Below are 17,390 nucleotides of genomic sequence, written 5' to 3'. Positions count from 1 at the left end.
CGACGACGACACCCAGATCCCTTTCTTGGTCCGTAACTCGTAACGTGGAACCTTGCATGACGTAGCTATAATTCGGGTTCTTTTTTCCCACATGCATCACCTTGCACTTGCTCACATTAAACGTCATCTGCCATTTAGCCGCCCAGTCTCCCGGTCTCGTAAGGTCCTCTTGTAATTTTTCACAATCCAGTCGTGATTTAACAACTTTGAATAACTTTGTGTCATCAGCAAATTTAATTACCTCGCTAGTTACTCCCATCTCTAAATCATTTATAAATATATTAAAAAGCAGCGTTCCTAGCACAGACCCCTGAGGAACCCCACTAACTACCCTTCTCCATTGTGAATACTGACCATTTAACCCCACTCTCTGTTTCCTATCCTTCAACCAGTTTTTAATCCACAATAGGACATTTCCTCCTATCCCATGACCCTCCAATTTCCTCTGTAGCCTTTCATGAGGTACCTTGTCAAACGCCTTTTGAAAATCCAGATACACAATATCAACCGGTTCCCCTTTGTCCACATGTTTGTTTACTCCTTCAAAGAATTGAAGTAAATTGGTCAGACAAGATTTCCCCACACAAAAGCCGTGCTGACTCGGTCTCAGTAATCCATGTCCTCGGATGTGCTCTGTAATTTTGTTTTTAATAATAGCCTCTACCATTTTCCCCGGCACTGACGTCAGACTCACCGGTCTATAATTTCCCGGATCTCCCCTGGAGCCTTTTTTAAAAATCGGCGTTACATTGGCCACCCTCCAATCTTCCAGTACCACGCTCGATTTTAAGGATAAGTTGCATATCACTAGCAGTAGCTCCACAAGCTCATTTTTCAGTTCTATCAGTACTCTAGGATGAATACCATCCGGACCAGGAGATTTGCTACTCTTCAGTTTGCTGAACTGCCCCATTACGTCCTCCAGGTTTACCGTGAAGTCAGTAAGTTTCTCCGACTCGTCCGCTTAAAATACAATTTCCGACACTGGTATCCCACCCAAATCTTCCTCGGTGAAGACCGAAGCAAAGAATTCATTCAGTCTCTCCGCTACGTCTTTGTCTTCCTTGATCGCCCCTTTTACCCCTCGGTCATCCAGCGGCCCAACCGATTCTTTTGCCGGCTTCCTGCTTTTAATATACCGAAAATTTTTTTTACTATGTTTTCTTGCCTCTAATGCTATCTTTTTTTCGTAATCCCTCTTGGCCTTCTTTATCTGCGCCTTGCATTTGCTTTGACACTCCTTATGCTGCTGCTTGTTATTTTCAGACGCTTCCTTCTCCCATTTTCTGAAGGTGTTTCTTTTAGCCCTAATAGCTTCCTTCACCTCACTTTTCAACCAGGCCGGCTGTCTTTTGGACTTCCGTCTTTCTTTTCTAATTCGCGGAATATGTATGGCCTGGGCCTCCAGGATGGTATTTTTGAACAGTGTCCACGCCTGTTGTACAGTTTTTACTCTCTCAGTTGCCCCCCTAAGTTTTTTTTTTTTTACCTTTCGGAATAGGCTCCCCCTTCCCCAGAATGTTGCCCAGTTCCTAACAAATCTAAAACCCTCCTCCCTGCACCATCGTCTCATCCACGCATTGAGACTCCGGAGCTCTGCCTGTCTCTTGGGTCCTGCGCGTGGAACAGGTAGCAGAAAATGCTACCCTAGAGGATCTGGATCTGTTCCTGGAATCAAACAGGACCTGGGAGACACCCTTTTGCAGTTGAAGGGATGCAATTTCAATGCTCTCAATATGCAATTTGTAAGGGCTAGGGATTGGCGATTGAGATGCAGAAGAGACCCCTTATTCCGAGTGAATGAGGGTCAGAAAACAGTCCAGTCTCCATGGATCTTTGGACGTTAACCCCAGAACAAGAGGGAACCATATCTTTCACAACCAATAAGGTGCAAAGAGGATCATGGGTCCTTGTCCTGCCTGAATATCAGCAAAGTCTTCCTCATGAGAAATATTAGAGGATACAAGTACAAGTAGACCTTTCCCCCAATCGAGAAGAAAAGCATCCAACACTAGGTTGCCATGTGATCTTAGCTTGGAACAGAACTGAGGAACTTTGTTGTTGAGATGAGTGGCAAAGAGATCCACTGAGGAAGTGCCCTGCTCTCAGAAGATCTCCTCTGCAATGCCCATGTTGTGAGATCACTCATCTAGTTGCATTATCCTGCTTAGTCTGTCCGCCAGACAGTTGTTCCTCTCTGCCAGGTAAGTGGCTCTGAGCACCATACAATTGCTGGATGCCCCACACCACATCCTGACTGTCTCCTGACACAGGAGATAGAAGCCCGTGCCTCCCATCGCAACCTGATTGTCCTTTTGAATGAGAATAATTTAGTCCATCTCTGAAAAGCCTTCAGAGTATTCCAAATGGCACAAAGGTTCAGGAGGTTGATGTGATGTTAAGCCTCCTGCAGGAACCATTGATTTGGGTATGGAACCCATTTACATGGATGCATCTGTTAACAATGTGAGGTGGTAGAATTTGGAATGGGATTGAGGAGTAGCTCGACCACGGGAAATATGCGAAGAAAATGGGAAAAAAGAATAAAGGGAGAATAAAGAAGCAAAACATATACAGAGACAAGAACTAGAGATGCCCAAGGAGATACTCCATGGAGCACCCAAGGAGCAGGTCCTGCTCCTTGTGCGCTCCTTTGGTGCACGCCTTAGCAAAAAAGCCTCTGTGAGGTGGATTTCAAGTAGTAAAATGGATATGATGTCACCTTGTGCAGTGGGTACGAAGAGATCAGAACTGGGAAAATAGCAGCAATAGTGGAGAATGGCGAATTGCCTTTTAAGGACTGAGAAATAAGCACAGCATAAGCAGAGCACAAACAATAACAGCAGCAGCATCACACAGTCTGAAGCAAGCGCCTCAGCAAGGTGGATTTCAAGTAGCGAAACGGATATGATGTCACCTTGTGCAGCGGGTACGGCGAGATCAGAGCTGGGAAAATAGCAGCAATAGTGGAGAAAGGCGAATTGCCTTGTGCAGTGGGTACGGAGAGGTCAGAGCTGGGAAAATAGCAGCAATAGTGGAGAATGACAAATTCCCTTGTGCAGCGGGTACGGAGAGGTCAGAGTTGGGAAAATAGCAGCAATAGTGGAGATGGTGAATTGCCTGTAAGAACAGAGAAATAAGCACAGCATAAGCAGAGCACAAACAATAACAACAACAGTGGAAATACCTTTAGTACAGCATTCTGTGTTCCTCTGATGTTTCACTCTATTTTCCATAGTGCCTCTGATATTTTATTTTGGCTTTTACTGTTTGCTGATTTTATTCCTTGATTTTAAAGCTCAGCCCTGATGTTGAATTATATGTCCATAGTTGCCATGAGTCTTGTTTTATGATGTACATTTTTAGCCGTTGTTTCTTGGAAGTGTTTTTTTTAATTTGAAAGACAATTTTCATTGAATGAGAAGATCATTGTGTATCTGCACAGTATCTCTAGACCAGATAGGTGGGTTTTTTTCTTCTCCAACCTCGAGTTTCAATTTTCACCTAGGTGTATTCTCTAAAGTACTTCTACATTTTATAGAATAGGCTTAAATTTCCATGCGGTATATAGAATATGCTGAGTGCCTCTCCATGCGACCAAATTTGGTTGCATCCATTTAGACCATGTTTTACTTGGTATAAATCCCAATGCCTAAATTAGGCACAGAATGGGTGTATTCTATGATAATGTACATAGATTTTAGAAACGCCCACGACCTGCCCATTCCACACCCATAACCATGCCCCCTTTTCAATTATATGCCCTGGAATTTACGTGCACCATATTAAAGAATACACTTAGCAAGTTGTGCGTGTAAATCTCAGTGCCAATTACTGCTGATAATTGCTTGTTGACATCAAATTTAAAATGCTGATTAGCTTGTGAACTAATTAAGTTAGATGCATTATTATGGAATATGCTTTGATTTCCGCACAGAAATCTCAGTGCGATATATAGAATCCAGGGGTTTATGTCTGTGCAAACAAATTTGACGTGATTTTACTTTTTAGAAGAAGTTCTCAACCTTTTTTTTAGCCCTCAAATGATGTTCCTTAGACTTTTAGAAGGTTTTATGGATGGTTCAGATTTCTTCCAAAGTTGGAACGCAGGGTGTTTTAGCACTGTTTTAACTATTTTTAGATACTTTAAGAAATTTTAAGATGTTTTATGAAGTGTTTTTGTTGGGAACATCATTTAGACCATCTCTGCATAAGTTTTTGATAGCTTTTAGTCCCCCCCCCCCAATAAAAAATGTCAGTTACCAGAAGGATGGTAAGCTGCAGCAGTGATCCAAACATCCTTTTTAAGAGGATAGCAATGCTTTTTTTTTTATGGGGGGGGGGGGGGGGGGTTGCCGGGTTCTTGAAGCCTGGATTGGCCACGGTCTGAGACAGGATGCTGGGCTTGATGGATCCTTGGTCTTTTCCCAGTATGGCAGTGCTTATGTACTTATGTACCAACTGTCCTGTTTTTTTTAAATGATGGACTCCACAATTGTATGCTTTTTATAGATGGATCCCCCTTTTTAAATCCCTTTCTTTCTTTATGACATTAAGGAGCTGAGGTGGCATAGGAGATATACATTTAAGTTGTTGTAACAATGTTGTCTGACTCACTGCTTGCAATACCCAGGTTAGAGATACAGGTGAGTACAATATATCTCCATTCTCCTTTATTTTAGAATTCTAGTAAACTTGTCTTTTTAACTGTCATTTATCCTTGTTTAAAATCAGTTTTTACCAGTTTGTTGAGGCTTAGACATTTACACCAGCTGGGTAAGCCACCCTCTCTTTGTGTGTATTGGCTCATACATAATGTCTTCCTTTTGGTTGTTAATATATACATGCATGCTTGTATATATGCTTTTAGGCTAATATTTATTCTACTATGGTTGATTTTACATTCATATAGGTTGTCTATGTATATGTTCATTTTCAACTTTTAATATTTGTTGCCTTATTCTATTCTATTCATGTTTTATATACTGTGAACGCTCCCAAAGGATCCAAAGCAGTTAACAGAATAAGTCTTCATATAAAAGGAAATTACATTCCCCTCCCCCCACACACACACCTTTTACAAAGCTGCGCTAGCAGCTGCAGTAATACCAACTTACCCATTCAAAGTGAATGGGCTGTGTCGGAATTACTGCACAGCTTTGTAAAAGGGGGCTTAGGTAGCTTTAAATTACATCAAACAAGTACAATCAAACAAAGATGTTTTTAAGGCCTTTCTAAAAGCAAAATATGATGAAATGGGTCCTAATGTCTTGAGGGAGATCATTCCAAATCCTGCCTGCTCAAAAAGAAAATTAATTCTCATAAACTCTTTTTAAATGTATGTTTTTAAATGTGGGATAACCCATTTGTAAAGTAAGTAAGAAACAGTTATTCCACCCAACAGCTGGAAAAAAAACAAAAGATCTATTACAACTTCAGAATTCAAGCCGCAAATTGCTTTAAAAACCAAGCAAGCTTAAATCTAGGTTTAATAGGCAACCAATGAAGATCTTTCATATGGTTTGAACTTAAGTTTTTTTGTTTTTTTACTACTAATACCAATGTGTATCCATCAGCCCCAGAGGCAGCCGTTTTGGTGAAACATGGCCATGTCAGGCAAACTTGTTTAAACCTGGGAGCTAGAAGTGGTAATAAAGACCGTTTCTTCATATAGTCTACTTCTCTTCTTTCTTCCATATTGGATCTTATAGAGCAAGTGCCTTGTTGCTTTCTAAGCCCTCTCAAGGGTCAAGCCATAATACAGAAGAAAGACAGATCTTCCATAAGCACTGGTCCTTGAACTAGAAGAAGCCTCTCCTGAGGAAGTCTAACGCCATCCTCGACTTTCAGTCTTACCAGTCTGCATACCATGTCTTCCTAAGCCAATCCAGAGCCACCAGGTTCTGTGATGTGATGCTATCCACTGTACTACCCAGCAAAGGCCATGTACAGGACTCCTCCTTCAAACCATGGCAGCAACAGGACATCTATTCCTTCCGAGTCCCATTCTTTCCTTTGACTGCAGTAGTGCACAGCCTTTGTATTTCTCCTCGTGGCCATCATGGCCCCAAATGAAAGAAAAGGCTTCTTTTGTCAGTTCCCACTTCCCTGTGATCAGGGAGTGTCTGATGAGAAATCTGCCTGAACATTCTGAACTTCCATGTTGTGTGCCGCTGATAATGCACTCAAACAGACCTCGGCCCAACTTGAACAACAGAAGCTTCCCATGCCACACACTCTTCTTACCTCCTTAACAGTTGACATATGTCACCTACCATGGCATTGTCTGAAAAGATTCTTACTGCCCTTCCTCACAGTTAACCATTCAAAGGTCTTCAATGCTTTGCATATGGCCCTTGTTCACTCCTTGAAGAAACAGGATAGCTGCCCTATCTGCTTCTCTGAGGAAAGGACCTCTTGCCCATCACTGAGCACCTCTGGAGCCTCTGGGGTACCCCCAAGCTCCTCCTTTTTGGTCCAAATGAAAGGGTTACCCCTAGCATTGAACTAAGGACACTGAAAGTTCTTTCTCTTGCCCAGGATATAGCATCTTGTATCCCAGAAGACTTGCTTATTTGGATGAGACTTCGCTGCCCTCTGGATTTATCCTTTGGTGGTCTCTGGGGCTTGGTTTCTCCCACATTCTTTAACCTCTCCAAACAGCAGCTTCCCCTAAAAGGGAGCCTGTTCAACCTTGTCTTCAAGGCCGTGTCTGCTATCTAGTTCTGAAGCCACAATAGTCATCTTGCTGATACTACCACTGGTATACCTCTTGTAGAGGTTGTAATCAAGTCATACAAGGCATCTGAGACATGAGCCAAATCAGAATCTAAGTGAGAGGCCTCCTTCGGATTCACCAGTCCATCTTCCAGTGATCAGATGGGAAACTGCTGATTCCAGTATAGACAATGTATGAAGGTTGATCCCCTAGTGGTATTACAGCAAAACTACCACTAGAATCATGGAGGCCATTTTCTTGCCAGAGTCACAAGAGGCAGGAGCGAGGGGAGTTCATTCCTGCCCAGATGACTCACTAGACCACCAAGGATATTCAGGTGTGTTGGGGGGGGGGGGGGGGGGACTTTCCTCATGTTGGGAAAGGGCTGGAGGGGAGATCAGAATGCGGGGCATTGAATATCCGGGTCTAATTGAGCTGCTGATGGTCACATATTAAAAGAACACTGACCGCTGTCAACTGACTATTGACTGGACAGCCTTTTGTTCTTTGTCTCCATCTGCAGGTAGAGTATAAACCTATATATTCAGACTGGTCTGCAAAACAATAAGGACTATCCTATTTCAATTAATAAATAGAGACTACCCTTTTTTAGCTTCCTCCTTCCTCAGACTCTTAAGCATAATCATCTCTTTAATGAGCATAGACCCCAGATAAAAGCCTTAAGTATAGGTTTCCTGTACTGCAATGCTGTGGGACTGACCAGTAAGAATATTACTATTAAGTTTACAGTTAAACTGAGACAAGAGAAAAGAGTCAAGTCCAAAATGAGTCAATCACTGCAAAGATTCAACTTGAGCATTCTCCGAATTCATAGCTCTGTGCTCTAACCCAGTGATTCCCCCCCCTCCCCCATTTTTGGGGAGGGGGACTTGCAACTCAACTAGTGCTTGGATCAGTGTGTTGTGGCACACTATCACCTTTCTTCTTCACACGTCCTAATCCTCTTCTCCAGGTATTATCACTTTCCATCACCCCCAACCATTCCTTGTCATTTCCCCCTCCTGCTCATTTGGCATCACCATCTTCCATCTCACCCCCTCCTCCAGCATCATATTACTTTTCCTTCTATTCCTTGGTATCATCATTTCCCTTCCCACTGTCCTAGCATAACCTTCCTTCTCCCCCTTGCCATGCTGAATTTATGCATATTGTAGCCCCTAAAATATAACATTTAAAAGGCACCCTTCGATCAAATAATAAGTACATTTTATGTTTAATAGTTTTCTAACACTTCTTAGCTGTTGCTGCCTCCTTCCTTGCCAGCTTTCCTCTGAATTGGAGCTACATGGGTCTTGTGACACCTACTGGCCCTGCACAGTTCCGACTTCAGAATAAGTCCAGCAGAAGAGAAAGCAGTATCAACAGGCATGCTGCACAATGATTCCCCCGCCACCCAAAGATGATAGCATAGGGTACAGGGGAACAGAGGAAAGGAGATCAGAACTTTGCAGACAGTAATGGCCGTTATAAACCAGCCCAGTCTTTTCTCAGCAAAAATATTTCCCAGTCTATCTGAGGTTCCCTGCAGCACATTCGTTGGGAACTTCTACTCTAACACTCTACTCAAAATGTATTGTATTCCTAGGCAGGTTCTGGAGGGAGCTGCAGTCTGTAGCTCCCAGCCAAGAACTGTCACTAAAGAGGGCACAACAATAAGGGAAATACTCTGACTCCTTGCCCTACTGCCCAATACAGGCCAATCCTATCTGAGCTATATACTCAAAAGGAGGAGAAGATTATTGTAAGTTGACGCTCAATATTAAACATCTTAAGAAACTCCAGCTCATGCAGAGAATGGCAGTGAGATTGATTTTTAGGCTTAACAAATTTACCAGTGTTTCCAACTATATGAAGATGTTGCGCTTGGTTGCCAGTAGGCAGAACATATTCGATTCAAAGCTATTTGAATTTTATATCAAGTAATTCATGGCTTGGCACCTTATTTTATGATTACTTCAATCTCTACATCTCTTTTTGGCTCTTCTTCAAGATTGATTACGCATACTTCTTTGTCCTGTGTATTTGGTAAGATTGTTTTTTCTCGAATATTTAACACCATTTTTGGAGTTGCACTGATACCTTGATGTCAGAGTGGAATTGAATTATTTACGTTTTAGGAAAAAATTGAAAACTTATCTTTTTAGCAAGTGCTATTAGTTTTTATGAAATTTCTTCTATATTTTTTATTTATTGATAAATTTTATTTGTAAATCACAATGAACCCCTAATCAGGGGATATAGTGATTAATAAGTACAACATTGACATTGGGTCAAAATTAATTGTATAAAAGTTATTTATATAACACGTACACATTATCTAACAAAACCAAAACTAATTATAGCCATGAAATAAAGGGCCCCATTTACTAAGCTGCGTTAGAGGCGTATTAGCGCGCGCTGTGTAGACGCCCACAATATTCCTATGGGTGCCTACACAGTTAGTGCGCGCTAATTTTGTGCATGCGCTAAAAACACTAGCGTACCTTAGGGCCCAAAATGTCTTTGTAGTAGCTATCCAACATACAAAACTTCAGTTTCTATGATCCTTACCGTGAGTTCCATTGCTTTCCTTGGACACAAAATCCATTCTGCTGCATCTAAAAGGTTTATTGAAAAAGTGCATAGTTCAAAAGATATTACTACCAATGGAACTGTGCAGAGTATGTAAAAACACAGGCTGGCAACTTACAGTTTAACAAGATACAATGGGGAAATTAGCATGTGGACATTACAAAAAATATAGTGAGACAGCCATGCTGTGTGAGAAAAACCCACACGCCGACACCAGCACCAGTCACTTTTTAGCGCAGTTCTATATTGTGCTAAGTCTGTGCCTTATATTTAGTTTTCCTTAAAAACTTATACGTCCTCCCTTTATAGTGGTCTAAGGAAGAATGTGATTTAATATAACTTTTGCCAGATATTAAAATTGTACTGCCTCTGTTTTTTTCTGTAACATGTGTTCTACTTGTGAACTGTTGTATAATTACTAAAAAAAAAAATTAAAAGAAATTTATGCCCTGCTTGTCCTCGGAGAATCATATTTATTTTGATATACCACCTATTAGAAAACTGTCTAGGCAGTTTACAATTAATATTTAAAAAGTGTTAAACCTCTTGCAGCGCTCTTTGTTTCCCACCAGATGCGGGGCTTTATGCTATATAGGTCCAATTATTTGGAAGGCAGTGCATGGTGGTTCACTATTTTTATTTTAGAAAAGCTTTGAAAACTGGTTTTTGAATCATTTTGGGGAATGATGGTTATCATAAGTATTTTAAAATTATTTTTATTATTGCTTATTTTGTATGGATATTGCTCTTATGTATCCTATTTTCTTTTGTTCATATGTATGTTATTTTAATTTGTACTAGTACTGTTTATCTGTAAACCACTCTTAATGCATTAGTGGTAAATGGTATATTAAAGGTCTCTTTTACCAAACCGAGCTAGCAATTCCCGCGCAGCAATGCTGACGAATGGGCTTTGTCAGCATTGCCGTGCCAGGAATCACTAGCGCAGTTTAGTAAAAGGGGCCCTAAGTTAATAAACCAAATCTATTTCTTTGGTGGGAGTAGGGGGCAGAACTCAGTAATTACATACCAATTTCATACATCCAGAGAGGACATGTCCCCTGGGTAAATGCAGAATCTATCACTCCACCAAATACACAGAGGACTCCCTGTAAAGGCAACAAAATAGGTTGAATAAATTGAAGATAATGTTCTGCTTCCATAAACGTTTCCTTATGTTGAGGTCATGTTTTATCCAAGTTTGTACAAAAATGTTAACCCTACAAAAAGAACATGTACATTCCTCAGCAAGGTGCGTACTGCTACATATTTATAAAATTCAATGAATGCTAAATGTACATGTAATGAAAATATTGCCTCTCTACTAAATAAGATTGTTCTCACCAAGTGCTAGATTAAAAACATATCAATTTTAAAGCTATTTACTAAACTAAATAGAGCTGAGATTCCTGAGCTTTTATCAATATAACTCTGTTACACACTTAAAAATTCACTGGATTTCAGATGATCACAAAAACAAAATAGTCATCCATTATTTGCCATCATTTTCTCTGTTTCTGTTTGTACCAAGGTATGCTTTTCTGAGCTTGTGTGGGATTTCTCATACATCTGCCACCTCACAAGACCATTTGGTCTATTACATAGCTTAACAGTCAACTTCACCAGAAAAGGGGGTGGGTATGCATATCTCCCCATAACAGCCAGCTCTGTGCACCTCCAATATTGAATAAACACTTTGACAGGGAAGGGTACTTTCCATTGGGTTTAGGACCCCCGATCATTTTGAAAAGTTGGCTCCTCCTGGGTATCATTTTGGACTCCCAACTTAGTTTTCAGCTGAATAAGTTATAAAGAAGTCTTTATACTGCAAAAACTATATCTGTTAATCCTTTTTTGGAAATAAAGGACCTTTCTCCATGTTCACAGAATAATGCAAAACTCTTGGTGGCCTCCTCTCTTTAGCATGCTGTCTTTAGCTTGATAGTTAAATACTTCAGCCAATGTTGTGCGTGGTTCCCCTTCCCACCTTGCCAATGTCAGCTATTTCTTCAGTTCTTTTCTGCACTGTATGGCGGACGCTTGAACTCTCACAGGAAAGGAATAAAAGCTGAACTTTTCTTTTACTATAAAGAAGTAAATATGTGCTGATCCAAAGGGCCTGATTCATATACCAGCAGAATTATCTTCTGAAAGAGCTGTAGCCACTACTGATCCTTTGGGTTCAGTATTAGTACCAGTGGGTCTTGGCGCAAAGCTAAGTTACTTACATGTAGGTGTTTTCTGAGGACAGCAGGCATATATTCTCACATGGGTGATGCCATCCACAGAGCCAAGTGCAGACACAGCCAACTGCACTGTCACATTAAATCTTTGAGGCAGTGCCCCCACCCTGCATGCACAGGTGCCTTCCCATCCGAGGCACGAGCTCGGAAACAGCAGTACAGTACTAAAGCTAAAAACGCAACTCCAAGTGGAGGCGGGAGGGATGTGAAAATATATGCCTGCTGTCTTCAGAGAACACCTGCTACAAGTAAGTAACTTAGGGGCCCTTTTATAAAGACATGTAAGGGCCTACGCACATCAAGCATGTGCCAAATCAGCATTACTGCCCAGCTACCCGTGTGCCCCAGGCAGTAATTCAGAATTTTGCACATGCCAAAAAACACGTGGTAGAAAATATTTGTACCGAGTGGTGCTTACCTAGCACTAAACAGCAGTGGGCGCGCGCTGCGTGGCTACCGCCTGGGTACAACATGAGACCTTACCACTAAGTCAATGGGTGGCGGTTAAGGTCTCAGGCCGAAAATGGACACCGGCTGGTTTTTATTTTGCCGCACGTCCATTTTCTGACCCCTTAAAAAAGGCCCTTTCTCCAGAACGCGGTAAAAACTGGCTTGGCATGCACCGAAAAGATGCACTCACACTGCCACAGGCCACTTTTTGCTGCAGCTTAGTAAAAGGGCCCCTTAGTTGTCTTCGAGGACAGGCAGGCATTATATTCTCACATATGGGACTTGAAACCTACGAGGCTCACAGGAAAGATGAATTTTTGTAACTAAGTAGTTAATGAGTCTGGTGGAAATAACGGGCCAGAGGGTGGAGTTTGATTTTAAACTGGAAACAGATTCTGCAGGATTGGTTGTCCAAACTGGCTATCCTGCCTGGAATACTGATCCAGACAGTAGTGAGCAGTGAAGGTGTGGACAGAAGACCACGAAGCTGCATTGCAAATGTCTTGAATAGAGGCAGAGCAGAAATGGGCTATTGAGGCTGCAATGGCTCTCACATTATAAACGGTGACCCAGCCTTGAAGAATCAGCCCAGCCTGAGTACACATGTAGGAGACAGTCAGACAATCAAGTAGAGACTGTATACTTGGTGATGGGAATTCCCAACCTCTTAGGATCAAAGGATACAAAAAGCTGGGAGGATTTCCAGTGAGGTTCTGTTCATTCTAGATAGTATGCTACAACATGTTTGCAGTACTGCTTCTCAGGTTGAGAATGCAGTTTAGGAAAGAAGACAGGTAGTACCAATCAACTGGTTGAGACGGAACCTTGAGGAATTTGGGGTGTGTTTGGAGTACAACCCTGTCATTGTAGAACCTGGTGTAAGGTGGATCTACCACAAGGACTTGAAGCTCACTGAGTCTTCTGGCAGAAGTAAGAGCTATTAAGAACACCACATTATACATGAGGAACTTCAGAGAACAAGAACAAAGTGGTTCAAACAGAGATTTCAAAAGAGCAGTGAGGACGACAATAGAACACTACCTCCTATCCCATGACTCTCCAATTTCCTCTGGAGTCTTTCATGAGGTACTTTGTCAAACGCCTTCTGAAAATCCAGATACACAATAACCAGCTCACCTTTATCCACGTTTGTTCACCCCTTCAAAGAAATGTAGTAGATTGGTGAGGCAAGATTTCCCTTCAGTAAATCCATGTTGACTTTGAGGGCATAATCGAACGACGCCGGCCAATTCGACGTCCAGCCATCTTCGGGGCCGGCTCCCCGATGGAGCCAAGCGTATTTTCGAAATACACTTGGCGCTGGCCAAATCACTCGCCGGGTTTAGAGCAGAATCGCCGAGTTTATATGAGATGGCCGGCTTCGATTTTCAGCCATAATGGAAACGGGGCCCGGCCATCTCAAACCCGGCAAAATGCAAGACATTTGGGCGTGGGAGGAGTCAGCATTTGTAGTGCATTGGCCCCCCTCACATGCCAGAACACCAACCGGGCACCCTAGGGGGCACTTAAAAATTTTTTAAAAAACCCCAAAAATAGCTTCCAGGTGCATAGCACCCTTACCTTGGGTGCTGATCCCCCCAAATCCCCCCCAAAACCCACTTCCCATAACTCTACACCATTACTATAGCCCTAAGGGGGGCACCTACATGTGGGTACAGTGGGTTTTGGGGGGATTTGGAGGGGTCAACATTAACCACCACAAGTGGAACAGGTAGGGGGGGATGGGCCTGGGTCCACCTGCCTGAAGTGCACTGCACCCTCTAAAAACTGCTCCAGGGACCTGCACACTGCTGTCAAGGAGCTGGGTATGACATTTCAGGCTGGCATACAGGCTGGCCAAAAAAGTTTTAGTTTTTTTGGGTGGGAGGGGATTGGTGACCACTGGGGGAGTAAGGGGAGGTGATCCCCGCTTCCCTCCGGTGGTCATCTGGTCAGTTGGGGCACTTTTTTCAGACTTGGTCCTAAAAATAAATGGACCAAGTCCGGCTGGCGAAATGCTCGTTCGAGCGGCCATTTTTCTTCATTAAAAGGTGAAGCTGGCCATCCCGTACCCACGCCCCTGTCCCACCTTCGCTACCCTACCAACACGCCCCCTTGAAGGTTGGCCAGCGCTGCGATGAAACAGCAGTTGGGGCCGGCCAAAATCGGCTTTCGATAATACCGATTTGGCCGGGATCAGGAGATCGCCGGCGATCTCCCAATTTGTGTTGGAAGATCGCCGGCGATCCCTTTCAAAAATAAGCCTGTTTGTCTCATTAATCCATGCTTTTGAATATGCTCTGTAATTTTGTTCTTTAGAATAGTTTCCACCATTTTGCCCAGCACCGATGTCAGACTCACTGGTCTATGATTTCCTGGAACCTTTTTTAAAAATCGGCGTTACATTGGCTACCCTCCAATCTTCTGGTACCACATTCGATTTTAAGGATAAATTACATATTACTAACAATAGCTCCGCAAGTTCATTTTTCAGTTCTACCAGTACTCTGGGATGAATACCATCTGGTTCAGGAGATTTGCTACTCTTCAGAAGAACTGCCCCATTACATCCTCCAGGTTTACAGAGAATTCATTAAGTTTCTCCGACTTGTCAGCTTCGAATACCATTTCTGGCACTGGTATCCCACCCAAATCTTCCTTGGTGAAGACTGAAGCAAAGAATTCATTTAAATCTCTCAGCTACGGCTTTCTTTCCTCATCGCCCCTTTTACTCCTCGGTCATCTAGCGGTCCAACCAATTCTTTTGCCGGCTTCCTGCTTTTAATATACGTAAAAAATTTTTTACTGTGTGTTTTTGCCTCTAACGCAATCTTTTTTTCGAAGTCCCTCTTAGCCTTCCTTATCAGAGCTTTGCATTTGACTTAACATTCCTTATGCTGTTTCTCATTATTTTCAGTCGGTTCCTTCTTCCATTTTCTGAAGGATTTTCTTTTAGCTCTAATAGCTTCCTTCACCTCACTTTTTAACCACGCCGGCTGTCGTTTGGTCTTCTGTCCTTCTTTTTTAATACACAGAATATATTTGGCCTGGGCTTCCAGGATGGTGTTTTTGAACAGCATCCACACCTGATGTAAATCTTTGACCCTCACAGCCGCTCCTCTAAGTTTTTTTTCACCATTCTTCTCATTTTATCATAGTCTCCTTTTTTAAAGTTAAACGCTAACATATTGGATTTCCTATGTATACTTACTTCAAAGCTAATATCAAATCCAATCATATTATGATCACTGTTATCAAGCGACCCCAGCACCATTACCTCCCGCACCAGAACAAGCGCCCCACTAAGGACTAGGTCTAGAATTTTTCCTTCTCTAGTCGGCTTCTGTACCAGCTGCTCCATAAAGCTGTCCTTGATTTCATCAAGGAATTTTACCTCCCTATCGTGCCCCGATGTTACATTTACCCAGTCAATATCTGGGTAATTGAAATCACCCATTATTATTGCGTTGCCCAGTTTGTTTATGTCCCTAATTTCCTTTAACTTTTCTGCATCCATCTGTTCATCCTGGCCAGGCAGATGGTAGTACACTCCTTTCACTATCCTTTTCCCGTTTACACATGGAATTTCAATCCACAGTGATTCCAAGAAGTGTTTTGTTTCCTGCAGAATTTTCAATCGATTTAATTCAAGGTTCTCGTTAATATACCACCAATCACCCCTCCACCAATTCGATCCACCCTATCACTACGATATAATTTGTACCCCGGTATGACAGTGTCCCACTGGTTATCCTCCTTCCACCAGGTCTCAGAGATGCCTATTATATCTAATTTTTCATTTAGTGCAATATATTCTAACTCCTCCATCTTATTTCTTAAGCTCCTGGCATTCGCATATAGACATTTCAAACTATGTTTGTTGTTCCAATTTACATCATGCTCAGTACTTGACAGTATTAATTTGCAATCTTTTGTCTGATTTTTATTTTTAATTTAAGGACACCTGATCTACTACGGTTTGTTTTGCAACCTCACTATCAGGATACCCTATCTTCCCTGTTTTGGTGATATCTTTGAAAGATACCTTATCCCGAACCATACGCTTTTGAGCGACTGTCAGTCTTCCTCCTATTTCTAGTTTAAAAGCTGCTCTATCTCCTTTTTAAATACCGATGCCAGCAGCCTGGTCCCACCCTGGTTAAGGTGGAGCCCATCCTTTCGGAATAGGCTCCCCCTTCCCCAGAATGTTGCCCAGTTCCTAACAAATCTAAAACCCTCCTCCCTGTACCATCATCTCATTCACGCATTGAGACTCCGGAGCTCTACCTATCTCTTGGCCCTGTGTGTGGAACGGGTAGCATTTCAGAAAAAGCTAGCCTAGAGGGTCTGGATTTGAGCTTTCTACCTAAGAGCCTAAATTTGGCTTCCAGAACTTCTCTCCCTCATTTTCCTATGTCACTGGTACCCACATGTACCAAGGCAGCCGACTCTTCCCCAGCACTATCTAGGTGACGCGTGAGGTCCACCACTTTCGCACCAGGCAGGCAAGTCACCAGGTGATCCTCACGTCCACCATCCACCCAGCTATCTATATGCCTAATGATCAAATCACCAACGACAACAGCTGTCCTAACCTTTCCCTCCCGGGCAGTACTTGGAGACGTATCCTCGGTGCGAGAGGATAGTACATCCCCTGGTGGGCAGGTCCTGGCTACAGGAGTACTTCCTACTTCACCAGGGTGATGCTCTCCTTCTAGATCTCCCTCCTCCAAGGTAGCACAGGGGCTACCAGACTGGAGGTGGAACCTCTCTACAACATCCCTGTAGGTCTCCTCTGTGTACCTCTGTGTATCCCTCAGCTCCACGAAGGGGCCTCTTTTAAATGGGCTCTTTGACGCTAACTCAGCAACCTATGCAAATATTCTACTTCCCCACTCCTTAGTTCACATCTAATTGAGGTCACTAGATGTGCTACCTCTCCAGCAGCCAAAGAACAGAAAATAACTGCCAGAGAAATGTCCTCTTCTCTCAGAACTTCTCAGAAAGTTTCTTGAGGTCCTATAACGGATGACAAAACGAAGTCCTGAAGAGCCAAGTTTATAAGGGGGCCAGTGTAGTACATATTACTGTGCTGATGCATTCAAGACTGATAGAAGCAGTTAGCAAATTTGTATGGGACTGATGGAAGACTTTTTCACTAATGGTTATTTTAAAGCTGTTTAGTGTTGCTAAAAGAAACCACTTCTACCATAGAAAAAAAATCACCTACAATACTAGCCAATTCATTTTGAAGAGAAAAAAAAACACACTTGACAACAGACTCACTTGATATGCCACCATCGAATGGCCTTCTAGTTTTTCTTCAGTACATTTTAGCTGTTCCCATTCATTGCATTCTATGAGGGGAAAAAAAGGAACCCAATAAT

The 17,390-nt window shown here is 42.4% G+C and overlaps 1 protein-coding gene across 3 annotated transcripts in view; it reads right to left on the bottom strand.

The window, feature by feature from the left end:
- LOC115474845 (leucine-zipper-like transcriptional regulator 1 homolog) overlaps positions 1–17,390 on the bottom strand; it is a 55,150-nt gene that overhangs the window by 12,803 nt on the left and 24,957 nt on the right. For all 3 annotated transcript variants that reach the window (XM_030210539.1, XM_030210541.1, XM_030210540.1), the window contains exons 3-5: positions 17,290–17,360; positions 10,341–10,419; positions 9,290–9,336 (exon numbers count right to left, since the gene is read on the bottom strand). In XM_030210539.1, the coding sequence (XP_030066399.1) occupies positions 9,290–9,336; positions 10,341–10,419; positions 17,290–17,360 (197 nt within the window). The remainder of the gene's footprint in view (positions 1–9,289; positions 9,337–10,340; positions 10,420–17,289; positions 17,361–17,390) is intronic.

The sequence above is a fragment of the Microcaecilia unicolor genome, chromosome 7 (assembly GCF_901765095.1).
Source record: "Microcaecilia unicolor chromosome 7, aMicUni1.1, whole genome shotgun sequence".
Classification (NCBI taxonomy): Eukaryota; Metazoa; Chordata; class Amphibia; order Gymnophiona; family Siphonopidae; genus Microcaecilia; species Microcaecilia unicolor.
This window is presented reverse-complemented; position numbering and strand designations above follow the sequence as displayed.